The sequence below is a fragment of the Dermochelys coriacea genome, chromosome 1 (assembly GCF_009764565.3).
Source record: "Dermochelys coriacea isolate rDerCor1 chromosome 1, rDerCor1.pri.v4, whole genome shotgun sequence".
NCBI lineage: Eukaryota > Metazoa > Chordata > Testudines > Dermochelyidae > Dermochelys > Dermochelys coriacea.
The window spans coordinates 141,481,996-141,508,874 of record NC_050068.2 but is presented as its reverse complement, the minus strand read 5'-3'; the positions used below and the strand labels follow the sequence as shown (position 1 = coordinate 141,508,874).

The following is a 26,879-nucleotide window of genomic DNA, read 5'->3' as shown; positions in this document are numbered from 1 at the left end:
GGCATCAAGAATAGTGGCTATCAGTTAAAACAGCCGGGTTATACAAAACAGCCGATGACTGATAATAAAACAGCCATCATACAGCAGCTGTTAGAGAACCTTCCAACAGGTTTGGACAGCATGCAAAAAGGTAGTTTTGAGGCAGTTAGGACAACTCCTAGTGGGATTTTCAAAAGCTCATAAGTGATTTAGGAGTGGGATGGTTTTCAACCTTTTTTCATTTGCAGACCCCTAAAAAATTTCAAATAGAGATGCAGATCCCTTTGGAAATCTTACACATAGTCTGCGGACCCCCAGGGTTCCACAGATCACAGGTTGAAACCGACTGACTTAGGCAATTTGAAAAATCCTACCCTATTCCTTTAAGAAAAGGATATTTTACCCTGCATGAAACAGAAACATGGCCCAAACAACATTGTAAGTAGTGAGATCTGGAAAGAATGACAATATGGGACTCAGTCACAAGGTCCCAAGTTCTAAGACTGGTCAACAACTCAGGGCTCTATCCTTCAAGATCCTGAGGAGGATACTCAGCACCTCATAAGACCAAGCCCTCACCATGTAGCCTTTGGCAAATCAGTTAACTTCTCTGCTTCACAGAAGAGAGAATGATGAAAGAAACAGTAATTACACAATGGGCCAACCCTTTAAACCCTTAGCACCTCATGCATTCCTAGTCAAATCAATGGGACTGTGTTCAGTAGTATGTCTTTGGGCCTTTTTTGCTTCTTTATGATATATAAAGGACTAAACAGGTCTCTCCCCACCTCACAACATGCTGGGGGAAGTTGTTGGCTTGCTTTTGTGCACTGGAGATTCAGATCCTGTGTATGCTACAGAACTATGATGCCTGAGGAACTACTGAAAGAGTGAGGTTATAAGAGCCAAGAGTCCAAGCTGAACAACTGAGAGGAAATTGAATAGTTTTCATGTGCTGTACACGTGTGTCAAGCATATTCGGAGATAAAAAGTCACACTATACTACCACAACTACTAGCCACGTTAAAAATCTAATCCTCTCTTTTCAAACTCAACTTCCAACTTATTTTGTGTGTGTGTGTGTGTGTGTGTGTGTGTGTGTGTGTATAAAATCTTCTAACTATATGTTCCATTCTATACATCAGATGAAGTGGCCTGTAGACCATAAAAGCTTATGCTCTAATAAATTTGTTAGTCTCTAAGGTGCCACAAGTACTCTTGTTCTTTTTGCGGATACAGACTAACACAGCTGCTACTCTGAAACCTATCTTCCATATCTATCTACAATATAAAAACAAATCCTAGAACTAGCCAAGTCTGACCTAGCACTTTTGTTAATGCAAATAAATCCACAAAATTCTCTCACACAAAATTTTTCCATGGACTCTGGTGTGCTGAGACGTTGCTAGCCAATATTAGTCTTTTGTCTCCACCTAGTGGTACAAGATCATACTGCTCAATACTCATAGATATGGTTCTCAACCAGGGGTACATGTAGCCTTGGGGGTACTCCGGGGGCACATCAACTCATCTAGATATTTGCCTTGTTTTACAAAAGGCTACATAAAAAGCACTAGTGAAGTCAGTGCAAACTAACATTTCATACTGCTCTATACACTGAAATGTAAGTACAATATTCACATTCCAATTAATTTATTTTATAATTGTATGATAAAAATGGGTAAGCAATTTTTCAGTGACAGTGTGCTGTGATACTTGTATTTTTATGTCTGATTTTGTAAGCAAGTAATTTTTAAGCGTGGTGAAACTTGGGGTTTTCAAGACAAAGCAGACTCTTGAAAGGGGTCTGAAAAGGTTGAGAGCCATTGCTGTAATCAGTCTCTGAATGTCCAAGGAATGATCAAGCTGTGGAATGGAAAGCATGTGAAGAAAAATTTGGAAAGAACAAGTATACTTTGAGAAGGTTGGGAGGGCAGTATAACTATGTAAATCACAGCTATACAAAGAATGTAAAGATACAATCTCATTTCTACCCTTTTTCATGATATATTCCTGGTACAATAGAGCCTCCTGCCAAGCCTAGAAAAATACCAAACCTGCCTTGTTTAAAGCATAATGAACAAATTTTACATCATAGAACCTGGTTAAATGTTCCCCCAAACCCTCACTATTAGGCAATTTCGGTTGAGAATAACATGCAAATTTTGCAGAAGAAAAAAAAGACAAACAAATGAAGCCTCACTCCATTTTACTACCTTCATTGTGCTCACCCTCCAAAAGACATACATCTTGTCTGGATAATTCTTCTCTGCAAGAACCTGATTCAAAGCCCACCGAAATCAACAGAAAGCCCCCCATTGATTTCAGTGGGCTTTGGATCAGGCCCCAGATGTAGCTCCGTTTGGAGTCTTTCAACTCCAGTTGGCAGTGAAGACCTGAGAAATAAGCAATAGATTGCCTCTGCACATATTTCACAGCTTTCCTGAAGAATACTGATGGACAAACCCCTGGCCAGTTACACCTACAGTTTCATGTATTTCGTGCCCTTTTGTTCATGAGGAGTATACAGATGTATTATCTGCTTAACTCAGTCATGCAGAAACAAGGATTTTGGTGTGCCAGTGAAGCTTTCATGAATTTGGAACTTAAGTTATTTAATTAGAATGTGACCAGTTTGAGGGATTGGTGACTTTTTTTCCCCTTCATGCATGCTATACTCTCAAAAGATCAAAAAAACCCTAAGAAATAAGGAAAAAACCTGCAAGTTCTGATTTCAGAACAAACCAAAGCACTGCATAAGTACAGCACATAAATTCATAAGACTGAATTAACCTAGGAACAATAACTAGAATATTGAGAAGGAAAAAAAGGATATTGCACAGCTAGATGTGGAAGATAAAAATAATTAAGCAATAGCAAGGTACATTCAATTACTATTCTTTCAGACTTTCATCCTGGTTCTGCAGCCTACAATTACCACCACCCTCCTTCCCCCAACACTTCTGTATTTATTTACCTGCTAGTAACCGTTGGTATTTCTTGAACTTCCCTAGCTACTGTCAAGGAGCTATCTATTTGATACTCTTGGGCTCTACATCCTGTGCTTTTGCGCTACATAAAACTGTATCTGCAAATGCAGTCTGCTGAGCCTAAAGTCATGCAATACATGTAATTGTACTGTTAGCTTACAGTGATACAGTTGTGGTACAGTATAATCAGTGTGTATAAACTTTTTTCTTCTATATCCAGCACATGTAAGGTAGTTTTTATTTAACTCATAAAACAAAAAATTTTAAATGCTGTTTTTGTGCCTTTTTAATTGAATGCAAATTTCCATCCAAATTCCACTTAAACACAAATCACAAGTAAAAAATTAAGCTAGTTAATAAGTAATATAACATTCACCATTTTCTAACAAAAATATAAGAGTTCAGAATCTTACTAAACACATGGTAAGCTATACAATTGCTTAAATTAACATGTACAGATATAGCGTACCCACTTGGTTTGCATAAAGTTCCTAATTTAGTGTAAAGACTATATTTGGTTGCAAATCAACATGTTTTAATGATTACTATCCCATGAGAATCAATCTTTCTTTAAGATAACTAAAAAGGTACTTACACAAAACAAAAGGTTTTAATCTTGCTGATTTAAAAAAAAAAAAAAAAATCAAATCCACCCCCAAATATATTTGCTTTAAAAAGCATTAAGATACTAAAAACGTAAACTTTAGCCTAGTGAAATATGTACAAATCATTGTTAACAAGTAATCTGACTCTGTAACACAAGCTAGTCATTGAGAAAGTCACACTCCAAAGTAGGTGGAAGGTTTGGGTGTGTAAATGAAGCTATGTTGTTGGAGAAAGTTTGCCCAGACACTGGGAAGAAACAATATTCTAACCAGACAGCCCTTCATCTGACAGCTTTCCCAGTTGAAAGGTTGACTGTACTGAATGCTTGGCAACCCCTACAGCCAATGTTCAAACACCAGCACAAAGCACAGCAGACTCCAGCTGGAGCTTGTTGAGGCAGCTGGCCAGTAATAAGTAAGAGGTCTACTCCATTATTAGACACCTTGATTTCTGCTGAGAAGTGTCCGCTCATTATCGTAAAGGCCAAGATGTAACATAGGGAGAAGCGACAAGCCAGAATGAATAGATGGGCAAATAAACCATTACTTTTTCTGGTATCACTTAATACATTATTTTCAGGCTTACCCATAGAGTTTTCAGCTCTCTGGGGAAGGCAATCTCAGTTTTTACAAATGCCTTCTTTGAGAAAATGAAGTTATTTTGCTAAGCAAATACAAAAGACTCCATGCAGACCCAGACAGCAGTCTGAGACATAGCAAATTGGAGTAACACTATGTAACAGAATCTATAAACTAAACAACCCTCCACTACCAAACCACACAGACTGGCAAACTGCAATACAGAGACCAATAAAAGTCAGCATTTATTAAGACATCATAATATTCAACAGGCTGCAGTTTTCAACATATACTTAAACTAGGCTCCAATACCATAGTGGTTACTGTTGGTAATGTTGACTATTACTAAAATAAGGCAGAACGAATAAATAAATAAATAAAATGGGCGGATTCCTCATGAATACCTAAAACCATGGTTACAATTTTAAAAATTTTACAGTTATAGAAGGCTGATTTTACTATATTTTACAAGTGAAATGAGTTAAACTCTCTGATGACTGGCTATCAAAAAAACAAAAACCAAAAAACCATTACTACCTCCCCACACACACACAACCAGTGAAAATGTTTGTTTGTTTTTTAATACACACAGTGCGTAGATTAAGATCAGTTTGAAAAAAGCCAAACGTTTTCTATGGTGGCTTTATACTTTCTGAAAGTAAGTAAATTTCAACTCCTCAGCAGGTCAAGCTGTGTAAGAGCACATCACTCCCGTGCTCAGGATCCTCCATCGGTTACCAGTTAGACTACAGTGCCAATTTAAAGTGTTTCCACTGATCTTCAGATCTGTAAATGGTCAGGATCTAACTACATGAAATTGCCTCTCCATCCCGACAACTCTCCATCATTGTGTTCCTTTGGGATAATGCTGCTTTAAAAACAAAACAAGCTTACTACCTCCCCCCACGCCACACACCAGGCCCCCAGAATCTGAGGACCAGAGATGAAGTATTCTTTAAAGGGGAGGGGGTATCTGTTCAACAAGCAACTAGGGGAGATTAGCCTGAGAAAGTCTGACCAGTTTTAGAATACAACTCAAGGCCTACCCATTTGCTAAATATTTCCTATGCTAACCAGAGCACAACATTCATACATGTCTGTCCACTCCTGTATCTGCATACAGAACTAATTTAGAGCAGGCACCTGGGTGATAAGCATGATTGCAAAACCTACAGTTATAGGGGGAAAAAACCCTACAACAAATTATGTATATATTCTCTTTGTATATGAGAATTAATTTTGTGTCTGCTGCAGATATGGTATCAGTCATCAAAATGTGTCCTGCATCCAATAAAAGATGAAGATGATTAAACAGACTCTGAGCTTTGAAATGAGATTTCCTATTGTTACATTAAAAGTCATTAGAGAGAACTGTTTAGGCTTTAGACAGCACAATAAGAATGCAATAGTGATTTTAAAAAATTATATTACACATTACGTGTAATTATATTACACAGATTAAGAGAATAACTCGCCTATACAATCAAGAGAGTCTACAATAATGAAATGCATTAAGGTGGGCAATAATGAAAACCAACACAAAATAAGTGGTGGTGGTGGTTGGGGGACTTTTGTAGGCCAACCTTATTTTTTTTGTGAACTTATGCACTGCAATCTAGCATAAAAGCCATTTCCTTTACAAACACCTAGCTTAGACAGACATTAAGTTCACAGCTAGACTAACAAATGACTTGTTTGCCATTCAAGAATTATTGTAGAGTACTAAGTGGGGAAAAAAATTCAACATACTACAGCTGCATGCTAGATATATTAAAAGACAAGTTATGCTGAGTGCATAGGGAGGAAAAAATATACCTTAAGAGTTACAGTTCAGATATGTGCTGGAGAACAGAAAACAGCAGCAAACATTTTATGTTTAAAACAATGACAGAAAACTGTATGTGCAGTTATGACTACCTATTTGTGATAATCAGAGTCCAGACATCCCAGAGGAAGAAAAGGGGCTTGAAAGCTCCAAAATAAGCAACTGAATACGGTATACAATACTATTATACTATAAAAGTGTATTAAGTAAGGTCTTTTATGAAAGCCGGCAACACACTGGTCATGAATATCATTGTGAAATGTATGTATTAACACTGTGAGGAAGCATGCATACTCATTGATATTATGCATTCAAGACTAATCAGACTAAAACCTTGCCTACACTTACAGAAGTATAGCTCTGTGAGTTAAACCCACCTTCGTACAGCTGAGTAGGGAAAGAGCTGCAGTCTGTCCACACTGACAGCTGCCAGCACACTGTAGTGGCCACATTTGCAGCTGCATTGGGAGCAGTGCATTATGAGCAGCTATCCCAGCACTCAAGTGGCTGCAACGTGCTTTTCAAATGGGGGAGGGGTGGGTGGAGTGTGACAGGGACCATGTGGGGGGAGAGAGAGTGTTTTTTTGGGGTGCTGAGAGTGGTGTCAGTGCCTTGTAAGTAACAGACCTTCCTCCCTCCCCTGCCTCTCACTCACTGAAAGCAAACGGCAACTGTTTCTTTTTTTTCTCCTAGAAGAGATAAGCAGCCACTTGCGGAAACGGACCCCAACCCCCCCCTCCCCCCATGCCCCTTCTCTCTTCAAGCAAACATTAGCTGTTGGCACTCCAAACAGAGCCCCCCTGCCTGCCCCTCATTCCTTCAAAGCAAACAGTAGCTGTTTTTGATAAGCAGCCCCCGAAACGGAGCTTTGAAACGGCACTTCTGCGTCTGGAGTTCACAACAAAACAAGACAGGACGCTTCAATTAAAAGGATTATGAGGAGTTCTGGAGGTCAATCAGTGCGTAATAATGTTACTCCCCGTTTACACTGGAGCTGGAGCGACTCAACCAATGCGCAATAGCTGTTAATCCTCTCGGTGAGGTGGAGTACCAGGAGCGCTCCAGCCAGGGAGTCAGAGCACTCTACGTGCCTTGCCAGTGTGGACGGGGAGTAAGGTAGAGCGCCCTGGGAGGCTTTATTGTGGTATAACGTGCAAGTGTAGCCAAAGCCAAAGGGAAAAACAGGGTTTCTCTTAGACACGAGGGAAGGTAGCTCTCTCCCTCTCCCTAATATAAATTAGGCAATATGGAACCAAAACAATGGAAGCTCCATTTACATACGAGTTAACAGGGGGATGGGAAGTCAACAGGAGGAGATGAACAGCAGGGGGTCATCCTGCTTCTGGAGACAAAACAATGAGTTTGGAGAAGTATAAAGAGAAGCAAGAAGCCATTACTTAATGGACACAGAGGCCAGCACTCCTGAAATCTGTGAAAAGTGGATCTCTCAGTCATGTGGGTTGAGGACACTGATCTGACTGTAACAGTGAAATTGCCCGAGACCAAGATTATAATCTGTTAAATTTTAGACACTGGAAAATGTTTCTATTTTTGTTTTGTCTTACTTACTTTTGGTTTTATCATAAAATTATCCCAGTGTTGTGCATTAAAGTGTGGATCGTCAGCTAAATTAACAGGCTGGTGCATGCACTGCCTCTTTAGATGCAGTAAACTTGGTAGTTTCTGCGAATGTCTACTGATAGGAGCTGAATACTGCAGAGGAACGCTCTCCCAGCGGGTTCAGAAACTCGGGTTCACTGAATGTTACCTTCAAGGCTAGACAGAATCTCAAGGAGTTTGCTGGTGAGGTGGACATAATGGTGTGGCAGGGATCCAACACACAGTTTAAGCTCCAGCAAAGCTCTCTCTTGCTGAGGCAGAGGGGTAACGGTGGTTTAGTTTTGGACTCCCAGAGAAAGCATCACAATATTTTAAAAGTCTCTTCCAGTGAAAGTTTGATTAGAATTACACCTGAAGTGGTTTTAAGTCAGTTACTATATTAAAATTAAATTAAAATTTATATTTTTTCAATCATTTAAGTTAATGAATATTAGGCCAGAGATTTCAACATTAATGGGCCCTTGGAAATCAGAGTTTTGCCACTATCTTCACCTGAAGTGTTTTTACAAGTGCCAAAATTAGACCAGGTTTTCAAAAGTTGCCTCTAATTTTGTGGGTAGAAAAATGCAGGCAAAAATTTATATTTGCAAATCTGGTCCTTGAAGTTGAAGCTAGCAATCTAAACACACTATGGGGATGTGTTCTTTATTATTAACTCTCCATTTATTGCCGATTCAGCATCCAGTAGGTCAGTTTTCAGCTCACTTATGCCTTATGGACAACATATGTTTTCATCTTTTGTTTATATATTACTAGAGCCACTGGCCTGAAAACTGGTTCATTGTTGAGCAATTCACCAGTTCTTGCTTTTTTAAACACCACTTGAAGACATAATCCTCTGTGACAAGCCAACTAGTTTCTGAAGAAGTGATTATAAATGTCAAGACAAATACACTATGAGCTCAGTTGAGAACATGCACCACCAGAAACAAATGAGTCAGCAGCAGCAAAGACCATGTTTCATACAAATATCCATAGCAACATATTAAAGAAAAAGTCAGACAGTATTTTTTCAGGATCTGAAAATGTAAGTCACTATATACAGAGAGAATGCAGAATTATTTCTTTTAATCACAGTGTCATACCTGCGTGAAATATTTTCCATCATGTTTCAGGACTTTCATTGAAAGGTCAAGAATCAATCGTAGAAACTCCCATGTAGAATCTGGATATAAAGAATAAATTAGAATTTTCAAGTACTAGTGGCTTGCTAAGCATTACATAACTAATATTTAAGCACTGCTACTGAGTATTTCAGCAGGATGATTATTTTTCTCCATCATTAGTTTAAATAAAGTGTTGATTACCAGCACTTGGGCTCCTTGGATTTTTGTCAGGTTTTTTTTTTTAGTATTTCTGAGAGACACTGCATAGCCTGTAGAGTGAATTCCCACACTTATTTTCATGAGTTCCCACTATTCAGCTGACTGTGCTTAAAAAGTCAAACTAAAGGGTAAACAAAGAAAATTTCAGGAAAAAAATATCAAGTCTTCGATGCCAGTAATTGGACTTTTTAAGCACAGAATATCAATAGAAAAGTATTTCATTACCAATAAGGTAATGCAGTTTCCACCCAGCCAAGGGCATAGAGGAAGCAAGCCTGCAATCCTAAACTATGGAGGTTAGATGCATAAGTGACATTCCCCCTTCAGCTCTAATTTTTCATACTGCAAGGTGCATATTGGGAGCAGTTCAAGATGAAAAGCTCCAGAGTCCTGAAAATAATAAAAATATGCAGAAGAAAAAATGTAATGTGATTCTTTAAGTTGTTGGATGCATGCATTAAACTAACCCTCAGGAAGATTTAATTTATTTCTCAAGCATAACTGCAATCGGCAACTCAAGCTAACAGTTATCTGTCATCTTGATGGAATTACAGGAGAAAGACCTAAAATAGTGTCATCTAATGAAATATTGAGATCTTGCTGTGCTTCAACATATAGCACAATAAGACTTCAACTTCCTCTAGCAATTCCGTCCCCACTGTGTCTTCTGCAAGGAAAATCTATTCTCCATAGGGAAGGTATCTTATGTTCCCTAAAGTGTTCCATATCCATATTTTAATAGAATGGTGATATAGCACATAATAATTCTGAAGTCCTCAACTGTTTTGAAAAAGGACCAACTTTCAGACTTGCTAACAAGCAACCACTAGCACTCAGCAACCTTCCAGATTTTTCTTTTTTGTCTGTTTTGTTTGGGGGCTGCTACTAGATTTCTCCACCCCCCAAAAAATGTTCATCAAGGAATAAGCAACAGTATGGGAGCTAAAAAAAACAGTAGAATTAGGACCAGAAGCCATTATAGAATGTTTGGAGACAGTTTTTGCATGCTGTGCTATGAAATCAACCCATTTTTCTCCAATATGCACTTAAGGACATGGTCTTTTGCAGTTATTCACATTACTGACAAAATGGTATTTCCCTATTCTGCCTGCATACTGTATCCTACTCAGTGGAATGAGTCACCTGGACTGTAATCCAAATATAGCCAAAAAAAATGCCCTGAGCTGGTACTAGTAACACTGAATCTAAACATAGCAAACATTTAGATTCTCAAAAAAATGCTTTTTAAACAATCTATAAAAATTCTGTTTTGCACTATTTTCGCTAAGTTATATCTGCCCTGATATGAAACAAAAGCAGTATTTTAAAAATAAAAATCAGAAGCTTAAACACTGAACTTTTAGAAATGTATTATAACATACAAAAGCAAAAAAATTATTACTTTAAAGGCTGAGTTCAAGTCTGAGTATAATACTTGCATAACAGAGGTAAATATAATGATTAAGTCTAAAACATGTTAAATGTGTGACACTGGAAGCTAGCAGAAAGTAAAAAAGGACTGGAATGAGGAAGAACATTACTGTAATCATTCACTGCATCATGTCTAAATACAGGCCCTAATCATGCATTTCACTGTGCCTGCATTCAGGGATGTGCCTGATGGGGTAAACTACAAGATCAAAGTCTGAGTCTGGGAGCTCTTTAGGGCAGTGGTTGTCTTCCAGCAGAACTCAGCATACTTCTGGGATCAATATAAAATTATTGCCAAGGTTTACAGCATGACTACAGTAGTTTATATTGTACCATCACCCAGAGAGGAAGTCAATTCTTGGGGTGGGGTGGGGTGCGTGCAAATGGGAGGAGAGGGAAAAAATGCTCCAAAGAGAAAAGAAATCTGGGCAAAAAGTGCTCCAAAAATATCCATGGTAGAGCAGCAACTCAAATATAGGGATATACTATTACATTTATTTTAAAAAACATATCTCCTTGCCTGAGAACATAAAATAATGTGCTCCCCAATTTCATAAAACCCAATTAAAGAAAACGTACATTCATGTTCTGTAGGTCACAAATCTATGGCAAGCTGTAAAAAACAGATTTGTCTTTTCAAAGTCTTCCATAGACTTTGCATAGTTTATAAACTAGCTGTACTGTTTAAATTCAACTCGGGAAGTGGAGGTGGAGGAAAAAGATTCTGCTGTGATATTTACTTCAAAATTTGCACGGAAAGTACTCCTCACTTCCCCCTTCTCCCAATTCAGGAACTGAATGCTAAAATTTAGAAGTCCTGATAGTCACAATTCTTCTCTCCACCTGCATGCATGTGCACTCCCTTTCCTCCCCCCTTGCTTTTCTTCCTAGTGCTCCTAATTATGAGAACATCTCTGGTCTCAAAAGAGCATGTTTCCAACAGAAACTGCTGCGAATACCACCCCACGCACCCCTGAATGAGACTCTGACATGGCTGAAATAAACTCTAAGTAAGTGTATAGTTGGGTTCATTGCTGCACAGTGACTAGGTCCCCATCACCACCAATATCCAGAAGGTGGGGGGGGAGGGAAGGAACGACGTACTTGTGGATATATGTCTACACTTCTGCAGCGGAAAAAGCCATGGCAGAGTCTTAGAGCCCACATCAAGCTCTTAGAGCCCTGACTCAAGCTCACACTACAGGGGTAAAAATAGCTGTGCAGATGTTCCCACTTGGGCTGGAGCTCAGGCTCTGAAACCCACAGCAAGATGGGGTGGTCTCAGAGCCTGTGCTCCAGCCCAAGTGGGAACATCGACACTACTATTTTTAGCCCTGCATCAAATGACACAGGCTGAGATTCCCTGCCACAGGTTTTGTTTTGGGGTTGTTTTTTTTTCAGTGTAGGTGTACCCCATCATTGCACTCTGCTATTTAGCTTTTGGTACAACTGGCTGTGATTCAGGAGCCCCATGGGACTAGACAATCCAGACAGATGCTCCGGAGTTGGAGTGTGCCTTTCACTAACCTGCAGAGAGTCAGCAGGGCTGAGTAGGCCTAGAAGAGCGTGCTTGTGTTGCCCATGGAGTTGGGGAGCTGACCCATGGCAGGTACAGACAAGGTTTCCTCAAGGTGAAGCCAGGAGGGGCGGGGCAGGGTGCAGAAGGGGCAGCACGGTTCCTCACAACCCAGAGTACCCCCAAGCAACATCACAAAGTAAAAAGATCCCCCTCATTTTAACCCCCAAAATAATATTTTGCTGCAAACTGTCAAGAAAGCAAAGTGTTAAAAACAGTTAGTATAAACAAATAATTAACCTTCTTCAGGAGATGTGGAGATTGGAACAGCTGTCAGATCATTAATTACATAATCAAACATCCTTCCTTCTTTGGCATACCTCTTCAGTACTGGAACACAGTCTTCTATTAGAACCTAAAAAATTACTATGTTTTAATAAGTGATCAAAATCTTCTTAAACTGACTGGACTAATATGATGTGTAAGCCTTAAAATAGGGAAAGAGGTCAGAATTAAATACGAGTTTAATATAAGGTTCTAATCTTAGCTTTTTATATCTCCATATAGAAGGCAATGCTTGGGGGATGGAGCAGGGGGAGTGATGCAGCAGCGAACCAGAATTTCCATTCCCAGCTCTGTCACTGACTGCTGGGTGACCACTTAGATCACTTGTGCCTCTGTTATTCCCCATTTTGTAGATGGGGAAATAGTTACTAGCCTCATAAGATAATGGCAAGTTTTGAGATCCTTGGATGAAAGGCACTTAACACATGCAAAATATCATGCAATTTTTGCTAGTTTTTCTCCAAGAAAACTAGCTAGTATACAAGGATATGTCCTTAGGAAGAATAACCTTGCAGTTAAGATATCGAATTATGATCCAGTAGCTGTGGGCTAGTTTACCTGCTCTGACAGACATGATATGTTACATACCCTTCTCAGTAACCCAGTTTCTTCTTCTTTCCAATGAGATGGGGGGGTAGAATATTTACTCATATGAACAGAATTTGCCAAACAGATTTCAAGCAAATAATAGCACAGATAAAACCAAATTAACCCCCCAATCATGTGAACTATATCTGAGATTCTGAATGATGCACTAACATTGAATTAAGCTTATGATTTGCATTACTTCTCAGCCAGTTTATACTAGGAGTTATTAGATACCATACTCTAATTTTATATTATTATTACCTATTTTCACTCAGCTACTAACAAGGTTTGGTGATGCCAATATGCACTATTACGCTTCAAGTTTCTTTATTATTCCAAGTGTGGGTTGTAAATATTAAAAAAGCAGAGTGGGTTTGGAGATGGAGAGTTAAATATTTCAAAATTAATGAATCAGTGTTTTGAATCCAAACCCTAGTGCAAACTATACTATGATTTAGAAATACAAATATGGATTAAGCCTAAAATAGTAGGAAAGAAAATGTTAAGAAGTCAGATCGCATACAAAAAACTTCTGAAAACAATACATTGCCAGATCTAAATCTAGATCCAAGTCATATTTTCATTTGTAAATGTTATTTGCAATGAAGGCAATAGATAGATTACCTGATAGCATTCTCCTTTAAGATTGTCTAAGACATCTCCACATGTTTTACGCATGTATTTTCTACACCCGTCGATCACCATTTGGTCAATGTTTGATGTTAGTTAAGGAACATTAAATTCTGTTCACCTTTTATTAACCAAAGTTTTGGAGGTTTTATCCTTTTATCAAAGAGATACAGTCAATCTTATGGAGGAACAGTAATAGTAATACATATTTACTGCAACATCTAGGTTTAGGAATTAATATCTTAAACCTCTAATTGACGTTGGGAATTATTTACATTAAAAAAAAATTCTTTCCAACCAGCATTGTTGGCACCATAATTTACCATACATTTTAAAAGTGTAATGTTTTAGTACAATGATGATGATAATTATTTTGGTTTATAGCTAATGAAATTTGCTATGTACAGTGACTAACAGCAAATCATATCTGGAAAATGGAACTTAGAAATCTTATTTATGAAGCCACCTTTGGATCATTTTCTTTAACGGATATCTGAGAAAGAGGATATGGTTGACATATGCCATCATCATTAAGAACCAAATCCTGAAGTCTTTAATCAGGTGACATTCCAATTGACATCAATGGCTTTAAGTTACTAAATAAGGAAATCAGGATTCAACTCAAAGTGCAGAAAATTCTGTCTGAGAGCTACAATTTGGATTAGGAACTTGGAACTTGGCCAGGATCAGATCTCACAGTCAGTGCCTGCATGTTGTAGTGATTGGGTCTAAAACCATTCCTATTTTTTGGCTTAGACAGAACCAGTCTCCCAACACAAGTTCATATAAGAGACATTTAACTTGAGGTCCCAAGATACATAAGGAAGAGTATGTTGGATTATTAACATGAATGGTCATTTGTTGAAAGGATATCTCCACCATGGTGACCATCTTTGGTTTCAGTTTGACTATTTCATATAGTATACCCCCATCACCACCTCCTAGGATCAGTACTTCTTTTCCAGTGAAGTCTTCTTTCCCACTGCCCATTATGGCTTGCGTATATGCTAGGTCACTCTCTGCCAGATCTGGAAGGAACAAAGAGAATGCTGGTCAGAAGCTTTGCATTTCTAAGTCTGTTAATTACTAACTACAGTAAACCAGATGCATCTTAAAAGCAATGCTGTGTATTGTCAGTGTGAAAACCAGCATGGATTTTATATTCTTCCAGAACAAAAACATCCAACACTTACAAGGGTTAATGTTACAAAGTCCAGCTCTCCAAAGTGAGGACATGCCAGAACTAAGGGCTTTCCCTGCCTGGAATTTTTATGGCTACTTCAGCCCCCATCCCATCATTTACTCTGCACAGGTAGATCTGCATGATGACCCCTACTAGGGCCAATGAACTCTGTGCAGATGTGACCACAAGCGGCCAATTGCAGGTGGGGGCATTACTGCATACCCTCTGCTAATTCATTGGCTTTTTCTTACACCTCAGTTAATTGAGCAGTTCCCTGGGCTATCATTTTATAATATATATTTATTTATTTGTCTACACAATGCCTGTAAAGCGCACCAGAGGGGTTTGAAATCACGGCAGATCTGGCAATGTTCTTTCCTGTGGCCCTCCTCCAGACACTTGAGACAACTCAAGTGAGGGTCGCTGGCAGGCACAGGGTTGCCACAGGAAGCACACTGTTTAAGGCCCAGTGACCGAGTGCCCCGGTACTGGGGGAGGGATGGACAGCCTCACCCCTACTACACTGAAACAACTAAAAACTAGACTAAGACACTACGTACAGGAAAACTACAGAGAGAACCACTAAAGGCACTTGGCAAACGCAAAGAGGGCAGTTCCAACAGCCGTCACAAACGGTAAGAAGGAACTGAAGATCGCAGGCTCAGCGGGCCCCCTTATATCAGTTCTATGATCATGCAGTTCCAGGGGGTGCCAGAGCTGAGCCAACGGATACCACTAGAGGAAACATTTCCGACAGCTGCGCTCAGGGTATGCACATACCTAAATCAGAATGGACATGTACAAGCACTCGAAGAAGTAGTATTGATGGGGAGGTTGAGACTGCTAAAAGGCTGAGATTTGGCTATCCCTTGCTGGCCTCAACCAAAGAAAATTAGTTAACAAGAAGAAAGCAAGTCGCCAAAGGCCCAAATATTTTACAGGGGGAAATAAGCCATCTAACAAGGTTATGAAACCTTAAGGCACACTAGGGAAAATCATTTCATTTGTCCTTTAAAATAATGGGCAGTTGTTTAGAAGATAGATCACTGAGTTTGCTTTCCTGTCCGTTAAAGTAACTCTCAGAGGTTGCATGGCCTGGGGAGTGGGAAAGGGTTAAATATAAGAGAGATCTCTTCACTTACACATTTTCTCTGAAACTTTCTGTTTGATACTTTGAAAAAGATGCCTTTGAAACACACACACCAAAAAAAGCCACACAACCTCTTTCTTGCAGGGACACAAGATCCATGGGAAACTAACAAATGGGTGTTCTGACAAGGCAGAAGCCAAATGACCTACAGCTTCAGAGCAATAGCACATTGTAAAGAGACCATACTTACTAACATCCCCACTGAGGATAAGAATATTTCCAAACTGTTTCGAATGTAGAATTTTAATATTCTGATAAGGCGACTCTTCGTCATAAACAACCTCATCTATGTCATACTCTACCAAACGCCCATCAGCAGTGGGCCAGTATCTATCAATGGCTCCTCCTCTCACAGTTGCTGGCAATCTATGGAAGGGGAAAACAAAAACTATTCACGATTCACTCTGAAAGTTAATAAACATTCCTCATTCTCCTTTAATTTAGCATGAATGCAATCAATACATGAGAGATGCTCTTCCACCCCCATAGTACTTAACATTTTATCATCATCATTAGGAATGCAGTACTACATAACTGAATGTAATGGACACCAACTCAAATACATGTTTAATCTACGATTTTGCAAGAAAATACAATCCAAATAGCATTCATACAAAAAATAAAAATTTGCAAATGTGATTTTTACATTTTTCTTGTATTCAGTAAGATTGCACTGTATACAAAGTTATTCCAATTTGTGTGTAATGCTCAAGAAGGTCATTTTAAATATTTTAGCTAGCAGTCAAACATACAAGGATTGCTAGTGTCTACAGGAGAATCTGCGTGTTGACACTTTAATTTAGCACTATTCTAGCAACCTGTGTGTGAATCAGTCTTTTATCCTGGGGAAGAGGATTTGTGGAACACTAGACACTTAACTTGAAACTAGAAACTGAAATTAATGACACAAATGCAGAACATGGGCAAAAAGACACCTAACAAGTTTAAGCACTGTCTGCCTTTATTCTTAACGTAGACGCGAAACACATTTGGATGTTTCCACCAGAATTTGCATTAATTTCTGACAGTCTGGCTCAGATATAGACTCAAAGTTGGATGAATCTAGTAAGTCATTTTACAATTTCTTAATCGAGTACAAGTTCAGTTTTAAAAAATGAGTTAGCTTTAAAAAAACAAATTCACATTCAGTGTTCATGGTTAAGGTGACGCCAACAGATCAAAATGCTTTTGTTATTCTTCTGTGCAAGACCATCTAAACACTGATTTAATTTGTTTCTTATTTAGGAAAATTAAACTTTTTGAAAAAATAAATTGATCTTTTGAATGTCCAGTGATTCTAAGGGACAAAAATCAAAATTATACCTTCTGAGAGACACTAGATGGCAGTACACAGTGGGAGAAAGTACAAAAATATATATATAGACAAGAACAAATATGAGAAGGCCAAAAAAAAAAAAAAAAAAAAATCAGGAACTGCAATTTTTGGCTCTTCTGCTTTGAGAGTGAAAGACCTTTGCAGTCCTTATAAAATAAACACACATGGACAAGATAGGCCCACCATTTGAGCACATCAAAATATCAAACTGAAATTAAAATGCTACTTTCTCTGATTTTTTATGTATTCAACTCAATTGTTATGCAAATATTTCAATCTACTTTTTTTTTATTTTGGATTCCCTTTCTCTCTTCATGTACCATAATTATTATATAGTATACAAAGGATTAGTATTACACAATGGCTTATTCTATGCACAATTTAACAACCAAGCCTAGTGGCGATATTTATCAATTCTGAAATAAAACCACCACATTTACAGGTATTGAAAAAGCAGACATGCTCCCACTTTAAAAAAAAAAAACAAAAACAAACCAACAACAGAGTGTCTCTCTCTAAATATATATATATATATATAAAGGCAGTAATTTATTATTGGTGATTTTAATAGCCTCTTAGAAACTTCAAACTGAGTTTCCTTACAAACTCCACCGTAGCAGATAGTTGGCTATTGGTATGTTATAACAGGGTTGCTTACCAGTACCAGACAGCACTATAGAATGTGTCTGGGAAACAAAAATCTCCCATTTAAAAAAAAAAAAAAAAAAAAACACTAATGTGGAATTTGCTACATACCAAGAACTCAGTTTTGCGCCTACCAATCTTGACAGTGTGTCTTTAAACAGGTATTTATTGTACAAGTTAACTGCCATATGAATTTTTCAAATAATTATACAAAAATATATTTATATACATGCATCTGTTGGAACAAATCTGAGGATTGGAAAGAAAAATTAGCAGTAAATCAAAAGGTATGTTCACAGACCTGTCCACTACACTACAGGATCAAAAAGTTTTACCAAATTCTGTGTCAATCCAGAGTGATTCCCTGGCTTCAGAAGAATTAGGCCCTACTTACATCTGTGTAACAAAGGAGGATTTGACTCACTTTCAATGGTAATGTAAATCAATTTAAAACATAATGATACATTAAAAATAACATACCGCTTTACTCTTTTGATACTGCTGTGAAACAACTCTTTCATTCTTTCTTCTATCTTATTTAGTAGCTGTAAGAAACATGAAAGATGTTGAATTTATGAGTTCAGAAATACACTTCCCCACCCACGACACAGTAATTTGAAATAGCGTTAAATAATGTGTAAAAAAAAGTCTCCCTGTGGTGCCTGTACAGCTGGGTTGGGGCCCCTGGTCATGCCCAATTATCACCCCGAGGTCAGCCCAGCCCCGTCCAGGCCCCAGCATCTTAGGGCATGTCTACACTGCAATTAGATACCTGTGGCTGGCCCATGCCAGCTGACTTGGGCTCGCCAGGTTCAGGCTGTGGGGCTGTTTAGAGGCAGTACAGACTTCCGGCTCAGGCTGGGTTTGGGGCTCTTGGACCCTATGAGGTGGGAGGGTCCCAGGACTTGAGCTGCAACCTGAGCTAGAACACCTACACCACAATTTATCAGCCCCACAACCCGAGCCCCACAAGCCCGAGTCAGCTGGCCTGAGTCAGCCTTGCAGGGCTGAAAACTTGCAGTACAGATGTTCAGGCTTGGGCCTGGATGTCAGCACAGAAATTTTATAGTCCCACAAGTCCAAGTCAGCTGACCCAGCCAGCCACAGATGTTTAATTGCTGTGTAGACATACCCAAAGGGTAAGAGCCCAGAGTCAGCAGAATTCCAGTTAGCAGTCCATGGGTTTGTTAACTTACAGCTTGAGTATCTACATTCATTTGTAACCCCAGGTTAGGAATTGTTGAACCCTGGGTCCCAACCAGCATCTACACTGCATTATGTGGGCCTAAGTCCAGTCACCCAACCTTCCTAGTACCCTCCCAACACAGGGCTGCTCTAACCCTTGGTTCATGATGCAGCATGGGAAACCTTGGACTGACCACCACACTTGACTGTCAAGAGGACAAAGAAAGTCAGCACATGGGAGCATGGAATGCCTTTGGTGGATTCCCAAAGCACAAGTCCTGTTGGGCTTTGTCTACCCTGTAAAGCAACAGGTCTCGAACCCAGGATCCTGGCTTGACTCAGGCTCATGGAGTCCTGAGAGCCTGGGTCCAAGCCCTGGGTTAACACAATTTGTGTTTAGATGGAAGGAAAGGGTTAAGCTTGAGGCTGAGTTTGAAAGAGGTCAGTAGCACCACCTTTACTTTACACAGTAGCAGCTTTATGGACTCTTGGCCAGGTAGCTATGCCAGTCTCTCCCTCCTGGGCTTCTCTGGGGGTCACCCGACTCCTTGCAGAGCCGGGGGGTGGGGGGGAAGTGGAAGGGCAATGACACAAGGGAGGTACAGGATCTCCGGCATTGGGAGGTTCCTCCTATTGCTCCAGCAGCCACTTCCTTCTCAGGGCGTCCCCCTCTTTACCATGCATGACTGGCATAGCTACCTTAGCACACAGAGCCCACGCTGGCGCTGGCCCTGGCCCTTTCAATGCGGTGTTCATCCTGTCACACTGGGTATCTCAAGAGAAAAGTAATGACACACAGCCTTTCACTTGTAAGTTACCAATACAGATCTGGTCAACAATTATGACAATGTGAAGTTAACAGTCTTAGCCCAATTCCTATTGAACAGTATCCCCATGACAACAGCTATGATCACAACTGGCACATTTATTGGCAATATCAGCCTGGAGGCCAAGGATCAAATGGGCATACAGAGGCTCTCACTGCAAGTAAAAAGGTAGCTGATTCTTCAACTTGGCATTAAGACACAGCAGCATACGGAAGTTTGCACTACCACTAAGCAGTGTCACCTCCGGATGGTGGGAATAAGGCGTTTCAGTTGAACAGCAGTTGCAGTACAGTTCTCCCAAACTTGGCATCTGACCTGGCTGCTAAGTTAAGGGCATGAAGTTTGACAAAAGTCAGTGGGTTACTCCACACTGCTGCCTTGTAGATATTCCTGAAACTGGCAGAAGACATTGTTTGTGCTCTGGTGGAGTGGGCCTTCATATTTGGACGGAGAGGTACACCAGCCATCTGGTGATCTATCTAGGTAAAATGTCCTAAGCAGCCTCATATGGCCACAAAAAGACATCCTGAAAGATTTAGTTCTATCAATATACTAGAGCAAGTATGTACGTACACATACACACAGAGACACACACAGAGTGTTAGTTCTTGAGTCTAAATCAGGTAGATAGAGTCAGGCAGAAGATTTAGCCAACACTAAGAAATAGTGGGTTGGACACCACGATTTTATTTTGTTGCCACAGGTGGCAAGAGGCGAGGGGATGGAAGGGTGGCAGCCACTTTTACACTCCTGCATGAGAACACAAGAAGGTACAGGATGCATGGCCAGCCGCAACAGACACTGCTACTCAAAAGACTCAGATCTTGTGGACACATTCACCTATAGTGGGATCCACACGGACATATTCAAAGAAACTGCTAGGATTTCTTCTATGTTCTTTGAGATGGCTAATGGTATACTTACATGATCAATTTCATCTCTTCCTTTAATATCATCACTGTGGCACTGCAGATCCACCAATACTAATCCATGAGGGTAAATTCTCAGATTGGAAAAACTAAAAAGCAAAATTATAGTGATTAGGATTTCATTTATTAACAACATTGTAGTTTACCAAGAGGAAAAACTATTTCTTAATACAATGTAATGCTGGAGGGTAAGGATAGGATACAGAGGGACCTAGACAAATTAGAGGATTGGACCAAAAGAAATCTGATGAGGTTCAACAAGGACAAGTGCAGAGTCCTACACTTAGATCGGAAAAATCCTATGCACCGCTACAGAGTAGGGACCGAATGGCTAGGCAGCAGTTCTGCAGAAAAGGACCTAAGGTTACAGTGGATGAGAAGCTGGTTATGAGTCAACAGTGTGTCCTTGTTGCCAAGAAGGCCAATGGCATTTTGGGACGTGTAAGTAGGGGCATTGTCAGCAGATCGAGGGACGTGATCGTTGCCCTCTATTTGACATTGGTGAGGCCTCATCTGGAGTACTGTGTCCAGTTTTGGGCCCCACACTACAAGAAGGATGTGAAAAAGTTCGAAAACATCCACCGGAGGGCAACAAAGATGATTAGGGGACTGGAACACATGACTTATGAGGAGAAGCTGAGGGATCTGGGATTGTTTAGTCTGCGGAAGAGAAGAATGAGGGGGGATTTGATAGCTGCTTTCAACTACCTGAAAGGGGGTTCCAAAGAGGATGGATCTAGACTGTTCTCAGTGGTAGCAGATGACAGAATGAGGAGTAATGGTCTCAAGTTGCAGTGGGGGAGGTTTAGGTTGGATATTAGGAAAAACTTTTTCACTAGGAGTGCGGTGAAACACTGGAATGCGTTACCTAGGGAGGTGGTGGAATCTCCTTCCCTAGAAGTTTTTAAGGTCAGGCTTGACAAAGCCCTGGCTGGGATGATTTAGTTGGGGATTGGTCCTGCTTTGAGCAGGGGGTTGGACTAGATGACCTCCTGAGGTCCCTTCCAACCCTGATATTCTATGATTCTATGAATTCAGAAGTCTAGTAATTTTTCCAGCTCCACTGTCAAATAATGATTTTCTCTCCGTTTCTTTCAAAAAGTAATTGAACAACATACAGAGTTGGCAGGAGCTGGACAGCCACCCCCTAAAGGTCATACAACTAATCTTAAAAGAAACAAACAAAACCACAGCAGTGCATAAAAACCAAACACAGACATAACAAGAAGGAAAATACACTGCACATCAGTCTCTATTCTTTGAATATGAGAATTTGTTTAGAGAATTATAATGAGATAGTTAAAAACAAAACAAGTTTCAGAAAACAATTAGCTATTCCCTTGCCTTTCACTTCAAGAGAACGTAAAGTATGAGAGCCACCTCATGCAGACAGATTTCATGTTAACAGATTAATGACTATTCATAAGAAATAAAAAGTGTATTTTACAGGAGGGCGGGGGGAGCAACAAACACAATTAAGTGACAAAACAAGTACAAAGTAAGAACGGGTAACTAGTTTCTGCAAGTTTAATTACTGGAAACTTTTAAAGTTTCCAGTAATTTTGGCTTTAAAGTGATTACCCTAAAAACTAAAAAGGAAGAGGCCATGGATGACATGCACTGAACCAACAACAAAACCATTTGCTCTATTCTAGAGGCCATCAATCAGCCATTTGCTTTGGATATCAGCAGGATTTGGTTTGGTTTGTTGGGTTTTTTAAGCAAAGAAGAGAAGGCCTTTAAGATGGAACTCCAGTTCCTTTAAGAGATGTCTCAGTTCACCAAAGTCTCTATTACAGGACCTGACTTCGGAGAAGGATATGCAGCATATCCCCTTTGGAGTAATTTTATTTTTAAATCTACAGTAACATCTATAAAGTACTTTTTAAAATATGAAGATTTATAGTTTTCCATCTGAACCAGGTAGTATCAGAAACAGTCCACTCAAGGCCTTTCCCACTAATACTTAAGACTATCTATGAGACATCTGTAAACTAACAATATTAAAACCATGGTTCACCAAAGCCAATGGACCAGTCTTTTTCCTCCTACTATCTAGTAAATAACTTTTGCATAATAAGCAATCTGCTAGTTCAGTTTGATGGAGGAAAATGAGCCACATGTGGCTCTTTTACAGTTAAAGCGCGGCTCGTGGACCCCCCACGCACTCCCCATTCTCTGCCTACCAAACGAGAAGGGGGAGGAAATTCGGAGCATCTGCCCTGTACCAAGGTAGTAGGATTAGGGGTTTCTGCCCTGCAGGGAGGGGGATGTAAAGGCTTTAGCCCCATGAAAGGGTGGTGGGCCAGAAGCTCCGCACCTCGGCAAGTTGTGCGCGTCTTGCAGCTCTCAAACTTCTCAAGATTATTGTATGCGGCTCGGAGGGTCAGTAAGTTTGGCCATTCCAGTGATAGATTCATGTTTGTCTTATAATTATAAGCCACATCGGAGGTGAAACATGGCAGTTGTTAAACCATCAGCTTAGTCACTAGGATGCTATTCCATCACTTTAGAAACACTGTGACATTACCACTCTCTTAGGAGAAAGCACTCACAGGTACTTTGTTCTAATAATAATGGTTTGGTTTTTTCTTCCATCTCAACACTATGGTAAAATGTTAGTGACAATCCTCAATACAGCAACTTAGTTATAAGCACATTCGTGCACTGATGGACATGAGCAATAGCAATGCACACACAGTGAGAGTTTCTCCAGCTTTCCAGAAATATGTACAACAGTAAAAAACAACCAAGTTACGTCATTTATTTTTAAAGCAACCATTGCCACTGCAGTCCCCATCTATTCTTCAGATTCACCATCTTTCCCCACCCCCCAGCCACTCTTATATGGTAGAGCCAGCCCTGAACACTCCACCAGTATCAATGCTTGGATGCAAGAGCTGGTGTTTTTGCAAGATTCTGCACACTGTAGCATTGCCTATACACAAATGCTATAGAAGCAACATCAAAGCCAGGAAACTCTGGAGTGGTTTTTGTTTCATGAGTGGGATGGCTAGGATCTGGTAAAAGTTAGCAGGAGATAGCAAATCCTGCTTTGCTGGAGCCAATCATATAAGCAAGTTTTCCGCTACCAGAAAATGATAACTTAATAACTTTTGTATATGACTGAGAGGTTAAGAACCTAGAGATGGTCAAAATTTTTGACATTCAAGATTTCACGCCACATATCAGGGGAGAAACATAAAAGACTGAAAACATTTGGGATCTTTTCCTCTTTACCCAAAAAACAGCACTATAAAGAGCTGCCATTACTGTTCTCTAGCCTTTATGCATGCGTATCCCTAAAAGCATGTTTAGCCCTTTCTCTTGGTCTGTTTCTTAAGGCACTCTGGGCACATTACAAAAGAAACCCTGGCTGGCAACAATCCTGCTGGAAAGAAGTAGTCAAGCATGGATGCAGAAGCCTGCATGACAACTTCTTCCAATAGCTGGACACCCTCCACTACAGAAAGGGATTTTAATAAAGCGTGCTTGCCCAAGCATGCTATAGACTAGCCCTATAGGTATGTATAATGCCTTCAGTCCAGGAGACTGCATGGTTTTTGATCAAATACTTAAATGGAAGTACTCCTGTTGACGTTTAAAGTCAATTGATTCAGACCAACCCCTAACCACCACCCATAGTGCTAGACCATGTAGCTAGGTGGCACTCTTACTATTCTGTACTAAACCCATGCTTCAACATGGTGCCAGAGAATGCTGTCCTATCAAATGTGCCATTTCAGAAATTTATCCCCATACTGTAACAACTGGAAGTATTTCACCTCCCATTGGCCATTATTAACTTGGGTAGTCATCTCCTCTACACAAATTCCCTCCTGTAATTTCAATTTCCTGTCCTAAAGTGAGGCATTGCTATTACTGTTTAACAACTGCCATGTTTCACTTCCAATGTAGCTCATTCCAGGGCTGCTTCCTCAATACATACATACTTCGTAAATTTTTTTAAATAAATAAATAGAGACACAATATAAAGGCAAGGTTATTTTACAGCAGGTATTAGAATATAAAGCAGATGCTTTTCTAGACCTATGTGGATTTTATCTATTTGTTATTTTAACTGTTATCACAGGATCCTTTAGGCTTTACGTGAGTGGAAGATTACTATCATGCCTCCTTTCTTCCCCAAACTGGCATCTGAGCGGTTCAAAGGGTCCATAATTCAATTTGTAAACCTAGCCTATACTTCCTGCCTCTAAACAGAAGACATTCTTAGCCTTTTTCTAAAGGCAAGTTGCATCAGTTTAACTAAAGTTAGTTTTTAAATCTGCTTAGTTGGATGGAAACCCCTGCTGGTTATTGATTTACTTGTTTACCAAATTAAGCTAAAACCGATTTAAGTGTGTCCACAAACTAGGCAGTCTTGAAAACAGATGTAGTCAAACCACTGCAATCATATGTTTAGAAAAACACCCATTACTAAGAGTAGGGCAGCCCAAGGGTGTGGCCAGGAGACTTGTTATTTACAGAGGAAGCTAAGATTCAGCAAAATCAAAAAGAATTGCTATGCATTTCTGTTCAAAGTTCATCCTCTCTCCTAAGGTAAGTGTTTTCTTACTAACGGTGTTATCTACACTGCTAAGACCAGTTTCCCCAAGTTGCCAATGAGCAGAGGCTAGCTTCACCACCCAACATCCAATGAGAATGCTTCATACAGTTTAAACAAGGAATCCGAAAATGCATATGACATTTTTAATAGAGCAGTGAGATATCACACTGTAAGTAACCATAGGGTGGCTGCCATCAAAAGCTGTTCAGTTTTCTTGAATTGCTAGCATTGCCTCAGTATTTCTTATTTAAAAAAAAAAAGGACTATAGAGAAGGAAACAAATTTTTGCCACTATTAAGTTAGACCTAACTTTGAGTTGGTTAGGCAACGAGAAGGGGACAATTGACTCAATGGGCTAGAGTCCTCTCACTTAAAGGCTGGGGGTGAGGGGTGTTTTAATCAGCCACACTCACTAGTTTAAGTCACAAAATCATCAGGAAGCAAATGAGAGCAGAATCTAACCCAGTATCTTACCACCACATTCCACCAACTCAGTCCTATTGTTTGGAGCCAGATCTAAACCTCACTGAAATCAAAGTGAGACATTTCAGCAACTTGAAATGGTATTGCATCAGACCTGTAGTTACTTACATTATTAGAAAAGTTTTCAAGGTGTCACTTCTAAGATCAGCAACTTTTAAGATTGAAAAGTAGATTAATACTGGAGTTTAAATGTTGTAAATTCTAAAACAAGAATAATTTTTACATTAATAACTAGACTAGTTGAAAATATCCAACGCAGTCTGTAAGATAGAAATAGTCAAACGTTTATTATTATGGTAGCACTTAGAGGTCTATCAGGTTGAGGCTCCTGAAGTGACAATTCCTGCCCACAGGAACATATATACAAAGATTTTGTTTTCCAGTAATGCCAGATGCTTTACTCTCCTTTCCTACACCTTACTTCTGTAATTAAAATTAATCTTCAGTGGTGTTGGGCAGCAATGTAGAGGGATAGTGAAAAAAGATGAGAAGCAGCCCAAGTCAAGCAAGCCTTTCCCCCCTTTAAGGGGTAGTGGAGGTAGAGTCTGAGCAGAAGCCTGGCTCAGCCAGGGGCCTTGGTGCTGCTGAAGCTGTGGGCCTGAATGCTGCCAGCCACCCTTCTCTTTACACAGGTTGAAGGAATCACATAGAGCTTTCTTTTTTCCCCTGCGGGGGGGTGAGAGCATGCATACCTCATCAGAATAGGGTTTACTTGTTTTATTTTTTCTAACATTTAACATTCAGGTCTTGCCTACGTTGGTTGTCTTGTCCAACCTTCTGCGAGGGGTGGTTGGAGATTAGAGGACATCAGTTCATCAGGTTTCATTTCCTTTATACTTATGAACTAGGAAGTGACTTTTTTATACCACTTGAAGCTGTGGGATGGAGATTTGAGTTAACTCCTGTTAAATTTAAAAAAACTCAAAGAGGAGTCCATTTTGCTTAGGATTCAGCACCCTGACCCCTTCAATTAAGGGTTGAGAGAGGACTATGGGGGAGAGAGTAGGAGACAACACAACACACCCCCATTTCAGGCCTTCTTTGCATATCATACAGCAACCTAAGTATTTTCATAGACAGGTCACTTTTAAAATGTTGTCTTCTGTCACTTAGGTATTCCTCATAATAGAGGAGGGGA

The 26,879-nt window shown here is 39.7% G+C and overlaps 1 protein-coding gene across 2 annotated transcripts in view; it reads right to left on the bottom strand.

Annotated features, from left to right (window-relative positions):
- The window catches only part of SMS (spermine synthase), a 73,015-nt gene that overhangs the window by 10,505 nt on the left and 35,631 nt on the right, over positions 1 to 26,879 (bottom strand). For both annotated transcript variants that reach the window (XM_043504771.1, XM_038379638.2), the window contains exons 3-9: positions 20,684 to 20,777; positions 18,228 to 18,292; positions 15,957 to 16,132; positions 14,307 to 14,461; positions 13,428 to 13,517; positions 12,171 to 12,285; positions 8,684 to 8,763 (exon numbers count right to left, since the gene is read on the bottom strand). In XM_043504771.1, coding sequence (XP_043360706.1) covers positions 8,684 to 8,763; positions 12,171 to 12,285; positions 13,428 to 13,517; positions 14,307 to 14,461; positions 15,957 to 16,132; positions 18,228 to 18,292; positions 20,684 to 20,777 — 775 coding nt within the window. The remainder of the gene's footprint in view (positions 1 to 8,683; positions 8,764 to 12,170; positions 12,286 to 13,427; positions 13,518 to 14,306; positions 14,462 to 15,956; positions 16,133 to 18,227; positions 18,293 to 20,683; positions 20,778 to 26,879) is intronic.